General features: G+C 58.7%; 1 protein-coding gene across 5 annotated transcripts in view; it reads left to right on the top strand.

Annotated features, from left to right (window-relative positions):
- The window catches only part of CAMK2A (calcium/calmodulin dependent protein kinase II alpha), a 61,373-nt gene that overhangs the window by 15,453 nt on the left and 26,901 nt on the right, over positions 1 to 19,019 (top strand). For 3 of the 5 annotated variants that reach the window (XM_070076312.1, XM_070076313.1, XM_070076314.1), the window contains exons 2-9: positions 1,615 to 1,709; positions 7,961 to 8,020; positions 13,553 to 13,607; positions 14,339 to 14,404; positions 14,500 to 14,572; positions 17,438 to 17,540; positions 18,281 to 18,364; positions 18,467 to 18,561. In XM_070076312.1, coding sequence (XP_069932413.1) covers positions 1,615 to 1,709; positions 7,961 to 8,020; positions 13,553 to 13,607; positions 14,339 to 14,404; positions 14,500 to 14,572; positions 17,438 to 17,540; positions 18,281 to 18,364; positions 18,467 to 18,561 — 631 coding nt within the window. Of the gene's footprint in view, positions 1 to 1,614; positions 1,710 to 7,960; positions 8,021 to 13,552; positions 13,608 to 14,338; positions 14,405 to 14,499; positions 14,573 to 17,437; positions 17,541 to 18,280; positions 18,562 to 19,019 lie in introns of all 5 variants that reach the window. The other 2 variants (XM_070076310.1, XM_070076311.1) reach the window with 1 other exon arrangement.

The following is a 19,019-nucleotide window of genomic DNA, read 5'->3' as shown; positions in this document are numbered from 1 at the left end:
CACAGTGCCAGCCTCCCCTCACGCTGAATTTCATTGGCCCCATACAATGCTCAGATTCTTGGGAGATAAGGTGTCAGTATTCAAAAATTAGGAAGTCTCTCATCAATAGCTAGACTAGCAGCTTTTCTTGAGAAGTGAAATGCTGTGGGAAATAGGCTACATTCCACGTGGCAACAGTTTCCTCTCTATGGGCTATGAAAGTCACAGCCTGGCCCAAGTTCTCTTTCAGTCACTAGCACTTTAAGGATAAAATCTCTGGGTCTGTTAAAATGTGCAAAGATGCTCCGCTTCCCTCTTAATGTGAACAAAGGCAGTCTATGGTGAGGTGCCGCTTCCCACCGTCTCGCTAGCCAAGATAAAGAGGTTTGCCAACACGCTGTGTCTGCCAGGCCACAGGACTCTGCTCCCTGCACGTGCACGTGGGAACACGGGTGGCGGTGTGCCATGGACAGTCTCTCGCTGTCCACCAGAATTGCCAAACAACACGTACGCTTGACCAAATAACACCTGTTCTTGAACTTTGTCCCACAGAATGCGCGCACATGGGAAATGCAATTCTTTTTTTATTTGCTTTTAAACATCTTTTTCTGAAATGTATATAAAGAGAACAAGCCTCAGGTCTTTCATACATACAATTCTAGGCCCACGGTGACACATGTCACCCTTCCGCCTTCCCTCCCTGCCTCGTTCCTCCTGCCTTTCTTTTCTCCCCCCTTTCCATTTTTGTGGTAATGCATTTTCAATTTACTTTATAGTCATGGACTTAATCCTCCAGTGAGTAAAGAATGCAATAAATAGAGAGTAGAAAGACCACAGTTTCTGCAGGAGCATAGACAAGGGCCCTAAACAATCACATTTCAAGGTGTCAGTTTCACTCATATACATTCCTTTCTTTGTACTCCGTACGCTGGCCACAAGTCAGAGAAAACACAGCATTTGTCTTCTTGGGTCTAGTGGGAAATCTGACCACACCCCACGAGGGGTTTTTGAAATGTTCAGAGAAAATGTGTATTATGAAAACAATCATCCATGAATCTCCGAATTGTTTTACACATAAACTTATCTTCTCGCCCCGTTTTTCCATGAGCCTTTTGAAGTACCCCTGCATCAGGTTAGTCGTGCACCTGCTATTTATCACACCTGTGAACTGAACTAGACCAAGTGTCCATCAGCAGTGACTGGCAAGGCGAAGCAGAGGAGGCCCCAGAGTTACATGCTGTGCCCTGAGGGCTGTCTGTGTTCTGATCTAGAAAGAGGATCTCCGAGATTTGTTATTTACGGATACGGAAAGCGGGGGGGTGGGGTAAAGGAGCAGGCAGAGTGCCGCACCACTGGACGTGGGAGAGACTCTGGGCCCTGGGTGAGCCTGACTTTTGACGCCCCTGGAAGGCGGCTGTCACATGAGGCCAAGCTTCTGGTAAGGCACGTCTGGGTCCCTCTCTCGGTCTCTCTGGCCCGGCCCTTTTCCTGAGTTGGGCCAGGCAGCCTCCGCGAGCTTGGGCCGCTGTGATGGCGGTCCCCTCCCTGGCACGGTGTGGCTGCGTGCACGCCTGCATTCCCTGGGCGCACAGCCCTGGGTCCCCCTCACCGCCTCTGTCGTCTCTGCTGTCCTAGGGGAGCCTTCTCCGTCGTGCGCCGCTGTGTGAAGGTGCTGGCCGGCCAGGAGTATGCCGCCAAGATCATCAACACCAAGAAGCTCTCAGCCAGAGGTAGGGGCTGCTGCACACCACCACCCCCGCCCCGCGGGGGTCCCCCGGCGTCCCCCCTCCTTCTGCCTCTGGCCTCAGACTCAGGACCTGCATCTGTCCTCTTGGGTGACACCGGTGGCTGGGGTAGGAGCTCTTCTCCCCAAGGGCGTTATGAGAATATGCCCCTCCCTTGTGCCTTCCTGGGGAGTCTGGGGCTGGGGGCCAGGCCAGGCAGGACTTCCTTTCCCAATGCCTCCATCTTCCTCGCTTCCCATCTCCTCACCTCTGCCCTTGACATTGCCTTAGCCCGAGTGCCCCAGCCCGGCCCGTACACTGCCTGCGCGATCAGCTCACGGTCACATCCTTGGAGAGGTGCTCCTGAACTCCTCATGGGGGGGGGTCCTCTCCCTTTTCTCTCTATCTATACTGTCCATGTCCCTCCTGGCTTGCCCCGGCCTAGACCTATTTGCCTATTGGCTCCTTGTTTAGGAGGGCGGGGTTCTCCCTCACTGCTCTGTGCCCAGCACCTGGGAGAGCCCCTGATGCTGGGAGTGTGCTCCATTTCCACAACACCCTACTCTCTGGCCCCTGAATACTGGGTCTGGTCTGTGACCTGGGTTTTGGGGAAAAAACAGCCAGGTCATTCTAATTTGTAGACAAGTTGGGAATCACCACTCTATGGCCTGGACCAGCAGCGCCTGCAGCCCTGGGGATTGTTAGAAACACAGTTTTGAGGTCCCCAGCTCCCCAGATTTAAACATCTCGAATCTGCATTCTAGCAAGACGCCCTGGTGATTCACATGGGAAAGCCTGGGGAAGCCTTCCCGGGAGACTCTCACCATCAGCGTGTGGCTGGGGCAGCGATGGTGGTGACCACGGTCAGAGTGGTGCAGGGAGCTACTTTCAAAGATGCCAATCCTCACCCCAAAGGAAATGGTGTAGCAGCCGCCCTGGGGAGTGCCTGGTGGTGGAGGGATCTTTTGGGTGAGGTGGGTGCCTGTGTGGGCTGTGCAGCCCCTGGCACAGACAGGATGGTAGGCACCACGCACGGAGCTGGCGGAGTGTCCAGCGGCAGCTGCGTCTGGACCAGGGCCCAGCAGGTGTGAGGTTCACGGAGGTCCTGCACGGTTGGTACAGGCTGTTCACGCGGCGCCCGCAGGCCTCGCAGCATGCCCTGTGCTGGACTGCACGGTGCTGCCTTTCATCTCAGGCTCAGCGACGCCTGCAGCTCAGCACTTTCTCCTCGTCACCTCCCTGCCACCCCCTCCCCCCAGCCCTGCAGAGAGATGACGTTCAGCCCCCAGGACAGGGAGGGGTGGAGCTGGGGGTCTGCGAGGACCACGTGGCACCCCGTGGCTGTGGAAGGGCTGCAGTCAGAGCCAGCGGCAAGCGCCAGGGTGGCAGGAAGGCTGGCAGAAGCCCGGCCTCGTGGCCAGAGCCTGGGGGGCCTTGCCATTGCTGCCTCCCATACTGCTGTCTGTTGGCCTCTGTGAGCTCACATCTGCAGTGACCCAGGCGGTGACCCAGTCCCTGAGCTACAGCGGGAACAGGGACGGAGTCGGGATGTGGGGATGACGGCCCAGCTTGTCCTAGGGGAGGGAGGTCCACCCTGGACGCTAGGGACCCCAGTTCACCACACTCATGCACACACACACATCCATACACACTCTCACACATGTGCACACGCATTCTCTCATACACACACTATCATGCACACACACATCCAAAACACTCTCACACATGTGTACACACACTCATGCACACACACGTCCATACACACTCACACACACACTGTCATGCACACACACACTCAGGGACAGAGGTGTAGAAGAGAGAGGTAGACTCAGTAGTACCAGGCACTGACCACCCAGCTCCGTGTCTCTGGCAATTGTCTGTCTTTGACGTCCTGGGAGAAAGATGGCCCAGGCCTAGGTGAGTGGCAGGGTGCCATGGAACATTCCAGAAGTCTGCCGGCTGCCAGCGCTCTCCTCCGCAGCGGGAGAGGAGCCGCCGAGCTCCTTGTGGCAGCCTCCTTTGTTTGCCACTTGGGAGCCTCCGGGGGGTGCACGCTGGATATTCGGCAGCACGCTCTGCACCTCTGCTGCCAGGGCTCCCAGTGAATTCTGGAAGCTCCCAGCAGGGGCTGTGCCCACCCGGGGTATCTCTCCACCCCTCCAAGGGAGCAGGGGCTCCCCATTACCCCGCCTGCCTGGCCCCTTCTAGCAAAGTGCTTCCCAAACCCGGAGACATTTTCAAACCCAGCTTTTAAAAAATGCTCATAATGTAAACAACTCAAAGAAACCATAGAAAAGCGAAATGAAAAGTAAAAATTTTGCTTGTCCTGATGCCTGCCAAATCCCCCAGGAGCCTTTTTTGGGGAAAAAGAAAAACAAAAAAGCAGCTGCCTGAGCTCCTCCACCCCTGCCCCCACCCCCCGTGCTGGGGATTGGATTGAGTCCAGGAGGTCCAAGCTCCTGCCACTGGGAGGACTGGGAGCCAGGACAGGGTGCGAGCTGGTCCCAGCCAGGTGAGCGCCGGCCTCCTCACACGTGCACAGGAAGAGTTGACAGGACTGGGTCTGTAGGACCCAGAGACACGGCTGGTGCTGTCCAGTTGCCGGCCCCACATTGCTTCCGGCGTGTGGAGGGGCTGCTCCCAGCTCAGGCAGGGCCCTGGGGGGCATCTCTGAGGACAGCAGGACGCCAGGTCCTGTTCCTCCCCCGACCCCTTGCTTGCCTGCTAGAGCCTCTGCCCTTGTGACTGCACTCCCTCCTGGGCCCTGCCCTGCTGGGACTTCCTGGCCCCAGGGAGCTCCCCTTGAAACGTCCACCCACCCCCTCCTGAGCTCCGGGCAAGGCAGTGCCCTTAACCCCGATGCCCTGGAGGTGGCCCAACCACCCAGAGAAAGCGGAGCTTCCCAAGATGTCGTTTGGGCGTTAGGAGCAAGCGCCCCAGGTAGCTAGCAGGCGACTGGAGACTCCTAGCTGTCCTCAGGTTTCTCAGCGCTGGGGGACTCTGCTGAGCGGGTGCAATGGTTCATGCAGTAATTAGTTACTAGAGTGGCAAGTGATGTAGTATCTAATTATGAACACGGACTGAAATCCGGTGCTGCACTTGTTCACACCGGGACCTTGGACAGGCTGCCTAGAGCTCCGTGCCGGGCTCTGGGAATGCCAAGGGTGACCAACAGACGGGGTCTGGCTCTCACTGTGCCTGCTTTCTAGGTAATGGGGCTGAGCAGAGCGTTGAACACCTAAATAAGCTGGGTAGTTGCAACTCATGCTAAGTGCTCTAAAAAAATAAGGGTAATGGGGAGGAGATGGGGTGGGAGAGACACACTTAGGCAGCCTCTAAGGAGGTGGCATTGTGCTAGGACACAATGAGGAGGAAGCGATGGCAGCTGTCAGAAGACCCAGGGGAAAAGCATTCCAGCAGAGGGCACAGCGAGTGCAAAGGCCCTGGGGTTGGAAGGGAGCTCAGTGTGCCTAGGGCCAGAAAGGAGGCCTGTGTGGGGATGAGGCAGGGTCCACTGGGGTCCTGTGGGCTGTGGTGAAGTCTGGGCAGGGCAGGGCCCAGGAGAAAGTGCAGTCACAAGGGCAGAGGCTCTAGCAGGCAGGCAAGGGGTGGGGGGAGGAACAGGACCTGGCGTCCTGCTGTCCTCAGAGATGCCCCCCAGGGCCCTGCCTGAGCTGGGAGCAGCCCCTCCACTGGGAACAGTGGGAGGCTGCTTGGGGCAGGCGGGGAGTTTGATGCTGGGGAGTAGCAGGACCTTGGGGGCAGGGACGGTTGGCTGGGTGGGGGGGGGGGAGCTGGGGTGTAGGTCCTCGGAGCTCTCCCTACCCTGACAGGTGACTTTGATAAAGGGACTATCCTGTCTCACGGGGCTCAGTGCCCCTTCTGCACCACAGAGCAAAGCCTCAGAGGTGGGGAAATGTCTTCTATATATTGGAGAATGAAGACATTGCAAAGAGTGACAAAATTATTGTATAATGTATACAGTTTCCTTCAACAGATTAATGCTTTTAGCAGTGAATATTACAGCACGGGGTACTTGTACCATGCACAGGAGGAGGATAAAATTTATGGAAACACTGGGTTCCTAGCATTTCCAGCAGTGGGATTTCCAGACAAGCTCAAAGTTGCAGGACCAATATTTTGTTCTTTCAGTTTTTTTTAGTGTCACTTTGCTCCCGAGAAGGCATGAAGATTCCAGATGTGGGCCCCTGGCTCACTGCTTGGGTAGCCTAGGCTGGAAGGCTCCTGCCCATCCAGTAGGCCTGACCTTGGCCCACCCGATTTCTGGTTGTGTTGAGGGGTGGGGCCCAGGATATAGAGTAGGGTCCTGTCTTCTTCAGCCCCACAGAGGGCTCTTGGCCATCCCCGTGTGGCATCAGCATGCCCTGCCCCAGAGGAGATGGAGGAAGCCAGGGAGGCAGGGGGACCGAGGGGATGCCCCCAACCTGGCCCTGCCTCCCCCCTGCTTCAGCTGGGGAGCTGAGCCGCTGCAAACAGAACTGGACATGATGGCCCTGCTGGTGGCAAAGCCTCATTTCAGTATTGATCCTGCCTTCCACCGTCCCTGAAGGACAACCAGAGATGGCCCTGGGAAGGGCGCAGGAGAAGGGGAGCTGGGAGGCCAGCACCAGGGGCTGCGACCTCCTCCATGCTCGTCACCCCCCGTGGTGCCTGCAGCTCTGGAGAGGCCGTCCTGGCTGTCCCTGAAGTCCGGTCAGTGGGCGGGGGGCAGGAGCGGTGCTGGTGATGAGTTGAGGTGCACAGAACAGCGCAGCAGCGGGTCTGAAGCCCGGCCCTGGAGGCTGATGTCCGGACCCCAGGCGGCCTCCACTGCTCCCTGCGGGCGTGACTGGGGCCTGCACTTCACCTCTCAGAGCCCCTGTTTTCATCTCTGTGAAGGCAGAATTTGCCGAGGCCCTCCCTGGTGAAGGCCTGGGAGGCATGGAAAGAGCACCCCACGGCGCCTGGCACGCGGCCAGTATTCTACCCCTATGAGCACTTCCACTTCTGCTGCGTAGTTGTTAAAATGAAGGCATTAACTACCAAGTTGTAAGAAGAGCACCAAAAAGGGAGTTGGGAAAGGTATTTCCGGCCCAGCTCAGCCACCACGGAGGCCTCAGCTGGCTCAGGCTGGAGACCCCTCTGATGCCCACGGCCCCTGCTGTGGGGGCTTCCATGGGGCTGCGACCTGAGAGACAGGGACCACAGGTGGCAGCTCCTGAACCAGGCCTCCCTGCCACGTGGGTAGGAGACCCAGGAGACTTGGACAGAGGTCCTGGGAGCCTGGGGGCAGGTGTGGGAGCCCGGGGCCAGCTCCGAGGCTACCACCTGCAGGTTCTGCCCAGCAAGGCAAAGCCCCCTGGTGGAGAAACAGACACCACCTGTCTGGAGGATCTCTGGATGTTAGAAAATGACAGCATTGCAAAGAGTGGCACAATTATGTGCTTCCTTCAACCAATCAGTGCCTGTAACAGTGAGCGTTGGCAAAGCAGGTTCTCTGGGGCCCTAGTCCCTGGTCCCAGGCTGCTTTGAGAGGGAAGAGGCTTCTGAGATAGCACACAACTCTTCCAGGGACAATAACTCTCAGAGAGGTTCACCCCTTCGGTCATCGGTCCTTCCATTCCGACTGCATGCCAGGCGCTCAGGGGGAGGCTAGGGGCACCACAGAGGCCCTGTCCTGAGGGATGTAGATGCCCAGGGAATAGGGTGGCACCTGCTGTCCTGGGGCCCAGAAAGCACAGAGGGGCCCCTGCCAGCCCTGCAGTCAGGGCAGGCTGCCCGGAGCCGGGAATGGGTGATGATGGCCAGTGAGTGGCAGGTGGGAGGCTGGGAGGAAATGTTCCCGGCTAAGAGCTGCAGGGGCTGTCATCTCCCAGAGTGACGGAGCGGGGCAGGCAGTGCTGGAGAGGTGACCTGCAGCGCTGGGTCTGGCTGGAGGGCTGAGTGCTCAGGCAGCCTGGGGGAGGCAGCAGCAGGGTCCTGACCTGGGGTCTTCCAGGGTGCATAGAGCTTGGACTTGCGGGACGGGACTTGGGGATGCCTCATTGCTGAGGCCCAGAAAAGGGGAGGCACTTACCTGAGTCTCTGAAACCCAGGCCTGAACTCTGAAACCCTCTTTCCCGCTGCAAGACACCTCCCACCCTCCAGGCCCTGCCCCCCCCCCCCCACTCCGTGGGGGTGATCAGAGGCTATAAGGGGCAGGCCGGAGGGTGGAGCCTCCTGTCTCACCTGGGCTCACCCTGGCATCTGTGTTGCAGACCATCAGAAGTTGGAGCGCGAGGCCCGCATCTGCCGCCTGCTCAAGCACCCCAACATCGGTGAGCCCCGCCCCGCCCACACTGGCTTATCTGGGGGTTGGGGGGGGCGTTGTCTGTGGTTTCCACACGGCTCCCAGACCAGCTTGCTCGGGGGCAGGTGAAGAGAGGGCCTTTCCGCCCATCCCACACTGCCACAGCCTCCCTCGGAAAAGCTGTCTCGGGAAAACTCCCAGAGATGAAAATAGGCCTGGGGTGGGGAGCGGGAAGCAGGGCCTTGACCAGAGGCGTGGCCCACTCCTCCAACCCACTCCCAAGCTACAGGGGCCTGGTATCGTGGCCCTGCCCAACGGCGTCTCAGAGGCAAGCCCTGGACTGGGCCCTGTCCCGGGGTTGGACTGAGCCCGGCCGCCCCCTGAGGACAGGCGCTGCCTCAGCACCTCACTGCCCGGCCGCCCCATGTAGTTGGGCGGCAGCTGCCTGCCAGTGGGGGATCTGAGTCATGACGGCAGGAAGTGCAGCTTTGAGATCTAGCCCAGCCAGGGACCGGCTGTGTGACCTTGGTGGGAGCTGCGCCCTCTCTGAGCCACCTGTGTGTCCTGCTGCTTCCGAGGGGCTGGGCCAGGCCTGAGGTCCCAGTCTGCCAGGGCTGCTGGCTCAGACCACCACACACCTGGGAGCAGAGCCCAGGGGCTGTCTGAGGACGGCTCCCCCCACAGCCACTACCCCTTCTCCGCCTGCTCCCTCGGGAGGGCAGCGGTTCCGTCCCAGGGCCCCAGGGGTTAACTGCTGCTGGAGCCGAGCTTCTGCGCCTGCTATTTATACCCACGGGGCACCTCCCTTCCCCGCACAGGCGGCAGCCACAGTCCGCAGAGCGTGCAGAAGGGACAAGGCAACCCAGCCTGGCAGGGAGGGACCCCGAGAGGACCCCGCTTCCTGCCCTGCTCACACTCTCCCTGTGGGGCAGTGAACATTGCTGCCCATTCCCTGCGGGCTTCCCGCTCCCCACCTGCTTGACGGAGGGGTTAGTGAGAGATTGTAAATCCCACGGGGGAAGGAGGCGGACAGTGTATGTGTGCGCCCATAATCACAGCAGGCTCAGGTCATTGCTATGTGGGCCTCCCTCCCTCTCTCTCCCAGTTATAATGGGGAGCAGTGAGTTATGGAGGCCTTATGGAGCGGACAGACTGCAGCTCAAGTCCTAGATTTGCTGCTTAATTGCTGTGTGACATAGGACATGCTGCTCCACCACCCTGAAGCCATACCCCCCTCCCAGGACGGGGATGAGGAAGTAGAGCATAGCAGAATGAGAGTCCCGAGGCCACTGCTTTGTTAGCGTCAGCTGCCTCCCTTCCCACACTCTCCACCTTTCTGCAGAACAGCTGTGTGCTTGGGTCATTGGGGCAGGCACCAGTGCAGGGTGACGGAAAGAATGGCTTTGCAATCAGACACACCAGGCTTCCTGGCTCTGCCATCTGCCAGCTGTTTGAGCTGGCACAGGCCATGAACCTCCTTCCCCCTCACCTGCAGGCTCCTACTCACCTCCTAGGACCATTGGGAGGGTTAAATGAGATGGCGCAGGTAGCGCACTTAGCACGTGGCAAAAGCTCGGACACGGTAGCCATCATCTCCAGCATCGTTGCCATTGGGTCAAGTTCTCCTTCACTCGCTCACCCACCCGATGTCAAGTGCATCTGATGACCCAGCCCATGCCAAAGCCTCTCCTAGGCACTGAGATGATCGGGCTAGATGAGGGTGGGGGCTGGGGCTGCAGTGGGGGTGGCTGCTGGCGCAGCAGAGCTGAGCACGTAGCACAGGAGCCCTGAGCCATTGCCAGGGCTGGGAGGGTCCACAGAGGACCTTCCTGGGCCTCCACGCATCTCACTTCCAAGTAGGTTATAATTTTCCCAGAGAAATGCAAGGAGGTGCAGACGCAGGTGCAGATTCTGGGAGGTGAGTCTGTGCCCGGAGGAATCAGACCAGGTCCTCTCCAGCCCTCCTGGCTGCTGCCCATGTGTGGCCATCACCCAGCCCCAAGGAGAGCTGGCTGGGAGGTCCCTGGCTCAGCACAGGTTGGTGCCATGCCCAAAGCTTTTGCAGTCAGGAGCCTGCCTGAGGTTGTCCGTGCTGTGACCTCCTGCCAGTGGGCCACAACCACAACCCCAGGGACTTGGACCATGTTAGGGATGATGGAGAAGATCAGTGGATGACCTGGGGCAGGGAAAGAGAGTCGATCGGTTGATGATGAAGATGACAGTGTCTTCATTTAGTGTGCCCTTCCTAGCACCTGGCACTGCGCTCAATGCTTTCCAAGGGTCATCGCATTAACTCCCCTGTAGCCGTCCAATGGGAGTAGCGACATTGTGAGGACGGAGGTGCAGACAGCTGAAGTCGCTTGCCCAGAACTCCACAGTGTGCAGGAGGTGGATCTGGGAGTGAGCCCACGTTTTCAGTCTTTTTCTTCGCTTTCCCAAGTGGCCATCTCAAGGGCGGTGTCGAGGGAGCCATCCAGCTTCCGGGGCAGGCACGGCAGCTGTTGGAAATATCATAGGAAGGTCAGAAATCTGCGAATCAAGTCACACGGTGAACAGCAGCCTGTGGTTTTGCTTGTTCTAGGATCATACCTCAGAAAGGCAGAAGTGACAGCTGCCTCAGTGGGCAAACTCAGTGGCCTCACTTCCCAGGAGGTGGGACAGTTCTGTAGCCCTTGAATGCTGCCTGCGCCCTCGGATTCTGGCCGAGCTGCTTCCCTGGCGGGATGGGAGACTTCATGTGTGAAAGTGGCCTGGGAGAGGCAGTCTTGGGCTCCAAGGTCGGATTCTGAGCCCTCTCGGGCACAGAGGCATGGTCGTGCTGGTGGGACGCTGCTGAAACCCAGCTGAGCGGCCCTCACCTGGCTGCTCAGAGGGGCAGCTTTACACAGGCAGCACAAGGCACACCCAAGGGTGTGTCCACTCCCAGCTCTGCCCATTTCCCGGAGCCTCGGGGCCCCTGGCCAGAGACGGTAGATCTGGGACTTCAGTCGTTTGGGGGCTCCTCCCAATGGGCTGTTGACTCAGTTCTAGAGGCCCTTAAAATATTTGTTCTATTTATTTGAAATGTGGAGTGACAGAGAGAGGGAGAAACAGAGAAAAAATATCTCCATCTGCTGATTCATTTTCCAAAAGGCTGCAACAGCCAGGGCTGGGCCAGGTTAAAACCAGGAGCCAGGAGCTCCGTCTGGGTCTCCCATATGGGTGGCAGGGGTCCAAATACTCGGGCCATCTTCTGCTGAGTTCCCCGGTGCGTTAGCAGGGAGCTGGATAGAAAGCAGAGCAACTGGGATTCAGACTGATGCTCCCATATGGGTTGTCAGTGCCCCAGTGGGGGCTTAACCGGCTGCACCTCAACATCAGCTCTAGAAATCCTATCAGAGAGGATTCCGGCTACAACTTGGGTCCTCAGGGTGTCTCGCGCTCAGCAAGGGGAAGTTAAGACCGCCGACCCCAAAGTGTGCTGAAAAAGGCCAACCCCCCCAGAATCGACCTGAAGGCTCAACTGTGCAAGTTTCCTGTAGTGAGATGGGGAGACAGCACCCCCTGAAGTCTCTGCTGCGGCCCCGCCCCCCAGAGCTTGCGTCCCTATGGGGCGTGACCCGCACATCTGTTTCACCTGTGCTGGTCACGTCGGGCCAGGTGGCCAAGAAGCAGAGTCTGGGACAGGCAGGCAGGGGCTGTTAGCCGCCAGCAACCCCCGTCCCCCACAGCCGGGGAATGGCTCACCACCTTACTGGGGAGGGGCTGAGAGGGCGCCAGTCCTGGGTTCCACACACACAAAGCACAGTTAGATTCACGGGTCCACTTACAACACGCAGCCCGCACTTAACTTTGAAATGCGCTAAAAAGTGAAAATAGATTAGTGGACACAGGAATCGATAGAAATGCAATAAAGCAGCTGGAGGAGACATTAATGACAGAACCCTGGGGTATAGGGGAATTCATTTAACTGGATGTTGGAAATTCTTAATAATAGAATGTTGACAAGAAACGGAAGCAGGATTATATCATATGTGCTCTTCAGGTTCTGCTTGAACACAGCCATCTGTGAGTTATTAGTGAGAACAGGCGTCATCGGTCAACCATTTCTGTTTCAAGTTGTATCTCCCTCGTGCCCCTTCTCTGGTCCCTGACTTCCCTCCTCTGTGCACAACCACGAGAGTACTTGACGCCTGCCTCTCAGGCTACCTTCTGAGCTTTGTATGCCCATGTGAGAGCCACAAACAATCCAGGAGACTCAATGTTGAGTCAGAAACACATCAGACAGCAAATGTCAAATGGCACTGGGGTTTACAGCAGAAAGGGAGTGTGGGGGCGAGCATTTGGCCTGGTGGCGAGGACCCTGGCTAGGACACCCACGTCCTGTATTCGAGTGCCTGGGTTCAAGTCCCAGCTCCGGCTCCTGCTGACACAGACCCTGGGCGGCGGCAGTGACAGATGACACAAGAAGTTGGGTCCCTGCCACCCTCAGAGGAGACCTGGACTGTTTCCAGCTCCCGCCTTGGGCCCAGCCCAGCCCTGGTCCCTGACTGTTGCAGGCAATTGAGGAGTGAACCGGTGGAGGGGACCCATGTGTGTGTGTGCGTGTGTGTCTGCCCCTCAAATAAATAAAAAAATTTCTAAAAATTTCATAACGTGAGCCCCCCAGAACCCCCCATTCCCCTCCCCAAAGGCCCCTCAAGGTCCCCTGCTGTGCATTCTTCCAGGGAGACTTGGGTCACCTGTGAGCATGATCACATCCTTCCTAAAAAGAACTCTGCATCCCATTTGTATTTTGCTCTTTTATGGAACAGCATCCCTTGGAGATGGTCGCGAAGCAGTGGCATTAGCAGCTGTGTGGTTTTCCGCTGTGCCGGGATCACCAGCCACGGAGCCAGCACCCCAGGTTTTCTGTTGTGGCACAGGGAAGGATTGCAAGAACTTGCCCTTGGCTGACAGGCGGCCCCCAGGGAGGGAGCCCCAGGGGAGCTGGGGTTAGACCCGCAGCCTGCAGAGTACCCAGGAACAATAACCAAGCCACCCAAGCCCTGCCCTGGGCTGCAGACCTCACTCAGCCCTTCCTTTCAAAAGCCTGGGGGTGATTTGGGGAGCTCTGGATTCCTGGGGGCTTTGCTTCTGTTCTCAGGGACCACCAGCTCCCACCTTTGCCTCTGTTGTGTCCCAGACCCCCGGGCAGAGCAGGGGTGTCAGTTCAGGGCCAGCATGGAATCCGCAGGGCAACTACAAATCCAGGAGTTTCAGTCTTACCGTCCAGGCTGTGAAAGGCTAGGGCTCAGAGAGGCCTAGCAGCTTGCCCAAGGTCACACAGCTAGGAGGTGTCCATGGTTGGAGCTGCAGCCTCTTTCCAAGACTCCTGCCTGCGCATCGACGAAACAGGGTGGGAGAAGGGACCCAGCTTTGATCAAACAGAGCCTTCAGTCTTTAAGGCCAAGCCTCTCTGGGTAATTCCTGAAGGCCCTGGCACACAGGCCGTGGCCAGCAGCGGGCTCTCGGAGAGGTGAGCGGGAGGGCTGGGGTGGGAGTGTGTGTCTGGGTGTAACCAGCTGCCTTGGCCCTGCAGTCCGCCTGCACGACAGCATCTCTGAGGAGGGACACCACTACCTGATCTTCGACCTGTGAGTTGGGCCCCGCCCTGGGATGAGCCCCTTGGCCGGAGGGGTCCCCGAGTTCCCCAGCTGCGCCAGGCCTCCAACCAAGCAACGCACATTGGCTTTCCCAAGATGCCAACGACCCCTTGCAACGTGCATCGTGTGTTTACTTGTGTTTCTCTTCTATTTGCGGACAGCGCCACTGTCCTTTGCAAACTGAATGAGATGTTTCCTTTTGAACCATGCTTACTTTTACAAAGCCAGTCAATGGAAAGAAAAGCCGTATGACATGACAGGCCTTAGTGGTTCCTGGGCTGCCAGCAAAAGTCAGCAGCGGCCTGGTGTTGTCAGTAAAGCTCAGCCCATGAGACTGCATGGGTGTGGGGCAGGGCATGCGTGGGAAGTCTCTGTGCCTCCCCTTCGGTGTTGCTAGGAACCCAAAGACATTCCCACAAAGTAAGACTCCAAAGCAAAGAGCAAAGCAAGCAACCAAACTAAACAGGACTTGGAAACCAGGAACCCAATGATCCCAGTGATGTGTTCACCCCAGGGTGCCTGCCCCTCCACCCTGTCTGGGCCCAGTTGGGGAGGAAGCCATGAGTAGTGGGGAGAGGAGAGGGTGTTGGCAGAAGGGTGTGCTGGGAGACAGGAGGGGGCTGCAGCAGGGTCACTTCTGAGGTCCCCTGGCTCCGCCCTTAGCCTCCTGCAGACGCCTCTGGGGTCTCTGGGAGAGGCTGATTCTCAACCTGTCTCCCCAGGGTCACTGGCGGGGAGCTGTTTGAAGACATCGTGGCCCGGGAGTATTACAGTGAGGCAGATGCCAGGTGAGGGCTGTTTGTGGTTGGCCATGACGCCGGGGGCGGGGGCAAGGAAGGCCTGCCCTTGGCCCTGACCCTGACCCCTTGCTCTCTCTGCCCAGTCACTGTATCCAGCAGATCCTGGAGGCCGTGCTGCACTGCCACCAGATGGGGGTGGTGCACCGGGACCTGAAGGTGAGCCTGCTGGGGGGGGTGCGCGTGGCCCTCGGGGTCCCCGCCCCACACACCCACCCTGCACTTCCCTCCTGCTCAGCTGCGGACGACCACACTCCCTTTGCTTTCCCTATGCTAGGCCGGATGAAGAAAGTGAGCTAAGGAAGGTGCATCCCCTGGGTTTGGGCCCCAGGTGGCCCAATCCCCAGCCCAGGTGCTTAGTGCCAGGCCAGATGAGAGGCAGTCAGACCCCCAAGACCGGCTGTGGTGAGGCTGGGGAGGAGGCAGGCTGGGCCCCTGTCCCAACCCAGGGACACCCTGGGCCTCAGCTTGTCTGTGCTGGGGGTTGTCGTGGCAACCTCGGGGTGGGGGCACTTGGTGAGCACTTTGGATGAGATGTTGCCCTGCAGGTACACACTGCGGCAGCAGGCAGGGTGATGGCCCTTCTGCTGGTCTCTGGCAGGCCAGGAGAGAAGAACAGCAGGACTCGGGGTCCCCCCTCTCCCCACTTAAGGGAGGAGATTGACAGATTCAGCAGGTGCGGCATCTGAGATCGGCCTTGCCGTGTCAGTACTAACTTCCTCCATCTCCCCGTGCTGGGGGTGGGGGGGCCTCAGCGGCTGGCAGCTCGTGTTGCCCCCAGTTTGCAGAATAGGAAACTGAGGCCTGCAGGTCCAAGGGATCTCCCTCAGGACATGCCGTTCAGCTGTGGCTGAGTCAGCATGAGAGAGCCCTGGCCTTCCAGCCCCGGTCCTGTGGCCACTCAGTCTTGCACCTGCTTCTGCACAGCCCCTTCTGGGGCAGCCCGGCCAGGTATGCAGGGAACCTCTCTCTGACCGCAGCACAGATGCCTTCTCCTCCCCCGGGGCAGCCCCTGCACCCCTGGGAAACGTGCTTCGGGTCTCTCCTGCTGTGGGGGCTTCGCCCCGAGTGCAGTTCTGCCCTGGCGAAGCCCACAGAGATGAGGTCTGCAGCCCAGGGCAGGGCTTGGGTGGCTTGGTTATTGTTCCTGGGTACTCTGCAGGCTGCGGGTCTAACCCCAGCTCCCCTGGGGCTCCCTCCCTGGGCACACTCTGGTTGGTGCAGTTCCTCTGAGCAGAACCCCCATTCTCCTGTGTCCCAGACAATCCACGGTGTCTCACCCGTGCCCTAGGTGAGCTCCCTGGGGCTTGGGTTAGACCCCAGGCAAGTTAGACTCGCTGGCCGGACGGCAGGGCAGCGCTCCCCAAGGGCCTGTCCCCATTACAGCCACAGCCCCTGCACGGGAGGAAGGCAGGAGGCAAGGTGGCCCAAATTTAGGCCATTCTGGATACACTAATTAGTGGCATATTCATCAAATCAGGGCAGGACAGCCACAGCCGAGACCCAGGACATGCCAGGGACACGGTCCCCAGAGTACAGGGGAGGCCTTGGCGAGCCAGGCGGAGGGAGCTATTTTTGTTTGGGTCCAGCCTAGCTTTGGCAGTGAAAGGTCAGAGGTGGGACCCTCAGAAGGCCCCCCCTGGGGAAGGCCTGGAACCAGCTCTTTCCTGGACCTCTGAACCCATCTCTAAGCAGAAAACATGAGCGCTAACGCTCACCGAGCACACAGTGCAGGCTGCCCCGGGCGCCGTGCAGGCGAATCACTCAGCGGGGCCACCCCGGCACACTGCCAGCAGCCCCATTTTCCTGAGTGGGAGCTAAGGCACAGAGATGTAGCAGAACTTGCTCAAGTCCCACAGCACAGACGGGGCAGTGCTGGGATCGGAAGCCCATACTCCCTCCATCCTGAGTCCCAGGGTGGAAGGGGACCAGCAGGAAGTTGAAGAACTTCAGGGGCTGAACTGGGGTCCAGGCTTCAAGGTGGCAGCTGGGCGGTCGGAGGCCTGAGCACAGGCCACAGCGCCCCGCAGTGCAGAGGGAGTGACGTGCAGGCAGAGTTGGCCTTCATTCGGAATCTGTGGCTTCCCTGCTGTGTGACATGATCCAGGCGCTTAGCGGACAAACACCCATTAAATGCCTGCTGTATGCCCACACCCTGCCTCTATAAGGTCTGCCACATGGGTGGGTGGGGCCCAAGCACTTGGGCCATCTTCTGCTGCTTTTCACAGAAGAATAGCTGGGAGCTGGATAGGAAGTACAGCAGCCAGGACTCGAACTGGCGCTCATAGGGGATGATGGCATTGCAGGCGGTAGCTTTACCCTCACGCCACAACACCCACCCCAGCCTAAGAGGCATCTCACCTGCAGTACCAAACAGCCACCCTCCTCCTTCGGGTGGGGTAGTCACGGAGGGCCTCTTTGAAGAGGTGACAGGAGATTGAGAGCTGGACAAAGAGAAGGGAGCCAGCTGTGTAAGGCCTGGAGGAGGGGCGGGGATCAAATCAGGCAAGGGGAGCAGAGAGTACAAAGGGCCTGAGGTGGGACTTAAGCAAGACTGTTCTAGAGAAGGACGAAGGCCTCTATGGGAAATGAAGCAGAGATAATAATCCCAACCCCAAAGAGTTGTCAGGACGACAAATGAAGCGATGCTCACAGAACACTTAGCTCGGTAGCTGGCACACAGTAGGTGCTGGCACACAGCAGGGGCCCAAGAAATGTCATTGCCTCTTCCTTATTATACGTCCTTAAATTATGGCGGTGGCTGTAACACCGCCCCCCCTCCCCCCTCCCCCCTCCCCCCTCCACACCAGCCCAACTCCTGAGCAGAGGCCCAGGAGGCCTGGCCAGAGGAGGAAGGGAGGGTCTCTGTGTTGTAGAAGCCAGATGTCCCAGGGCTGCAGGAAAGGCCCCTCTCTGGGACCCGAGCTCGGGATCCCGTGGTGGGGGCGGGGTACCCAGGCCAGCCAGAGGGAGGCTCTGCGCCTGCTCACCTTTCCTCCCCTCTCTCCCTCTCCTCCCGGGAAGCCGGAGAATCTGCTGCTGGCCTCCAAGCTCAAGGGTGCTGCTGTGAAGCTGGCGGACTTTGGCCTGGCCATAGAGGTGGAGGGGGAGCAGCAGGCGTGGTTTGGTGAGTGGGGGTGGCCTGGTGGGGTCATCGGGGGCCAACCTGGGCCCTGCTGGAGCGGAGGACACTGGAGATGGCTGCTGGGCCAGCCCAGGCTTGGGGAGCAGAGGCCCACTGCCTCTGGGCCCAGGGGCAGTGCCTATCTTGCCAGGCACAGAGACACAGCTAGGGCTCCAACAGAGCATGGCTTCTTCCCCATGCTGGCTCGGGGCTTCCACAGGGCCTCTGACAGCCCAAGTGCTACAGAAAAGTAGTCTAATTTCCAACTGTGTCCCTAACTTCCTTGGGCAGGTCTCTTACCTTTCTAGGCCTCCTGAGAGCCCACGGCCAGCCCCTGCTGGGGCCCAGGGAGTGGATGAGGGCTCAGCTCTCAGCCCGGAGCTGCCTTGGCAAGTGCACTTCCTCTTGAGGGTGACCAGCGATTGATTGGTAGTGGCTGCTAGGAAGGTGTGTTAGGAAGTCTGTGACTCCTGGTGGGAAAGCAGCTCTAATTGATTAAAGCTGTCTGCCATGGGCCCTGGAGTGGGGAGCAGGGGCAGGTGTGCCACATGGTTGGCCTTGCTGTAGGGGCTCTAGAGGCTTTGCTGGCTTCCTGGGCCCCGCTTACAACTGAAGCTCGTGGGCGCAGGGCTGTTTCCCCCAGCTCCAGGGCAACCTCGTCCCCTGTTTGCAGGATCTCGCTCCGGGTCACTCATGTGCAACCTCTGTGTGTGTGTCTGCCTGTCTGTGTGTCGGGGGAGCAGGGTTTGCAGGGACCCCCGGATACCTGTCCCCAGAAGTGCTGCGCAAGGACCCGTATGGGAAGCCTGTGGACCTGTGGGCCTGCGGTGAGTCCAGCCAAGGATTTGTTCATCCCTCTGGCCACTTGAGCCTTGGGCCTGCTCTCTGGCTTCCCATCGCTTCCATGTGTCCGTCTCTCCTCTCCCCAGGGGTCATCCTATACATCCTGCTGGTTGGGTACCCCCCATTCTGGGATGAAGACCAGCACCGCCTGTACCAGCAGATCAAGGCCGGCGCCTATGATGTGAGTGTCGCCCCTCTCTCCAGACCCTGCCATCCTTTTCCAGGGAAAGCCATGGTGCAGGAGGTCAGAGGCCTGAGGACACCTCCCTCCTGCCCCCCACTAAGCCTGCTTTTGCAGGGCACAGACCCCAGGGTGGCTGCCAGGGCCAGGGGAGGACCACGTGGGGCCCCAGAGGGCCGAAGCAGCACCACAGTGGTGAGAGGAGCTGGGGACAGTATAGTCCAGGAAGCAGCTCTTTCTCTCCTAGACCAGGGGTCTTCTAAAAGTTCATGGCAATGCCTTTTATGAAAAACTCTATGTGCATTGCACAAGTTTTTGCACTAAAATAAACGGATCTCTTAATTTCGTGTTCCCCTTGCATATCAGTACTGATGGCTAACACTTCTGTAGCCCTCTCCTGAATGCCTTACTTTCTGATCTCTGCCCTGTGTTCTGCTGTTATCCTCTTTCCCAGGAGG

Source organism: Oryctolagus cuniculus, chromosome 6, assembly GCF_964237555.1.
Source record: "Oryctolagus cuniculus chromosome 6, mOryCun1.1, whole genome shotgun sequence".
In the NCBI taxonomy this organism is placed as follows: domain Eukaryota; kingdom Metazoa; phylum Chordata; class Mammalia; order Lagomorpha; family Leporidae; genus Oryctolagus; species Oryctolagus cuniculus.
This window is presented reverse-complemented; position numbering and strand designations above follow the sequence as displayed.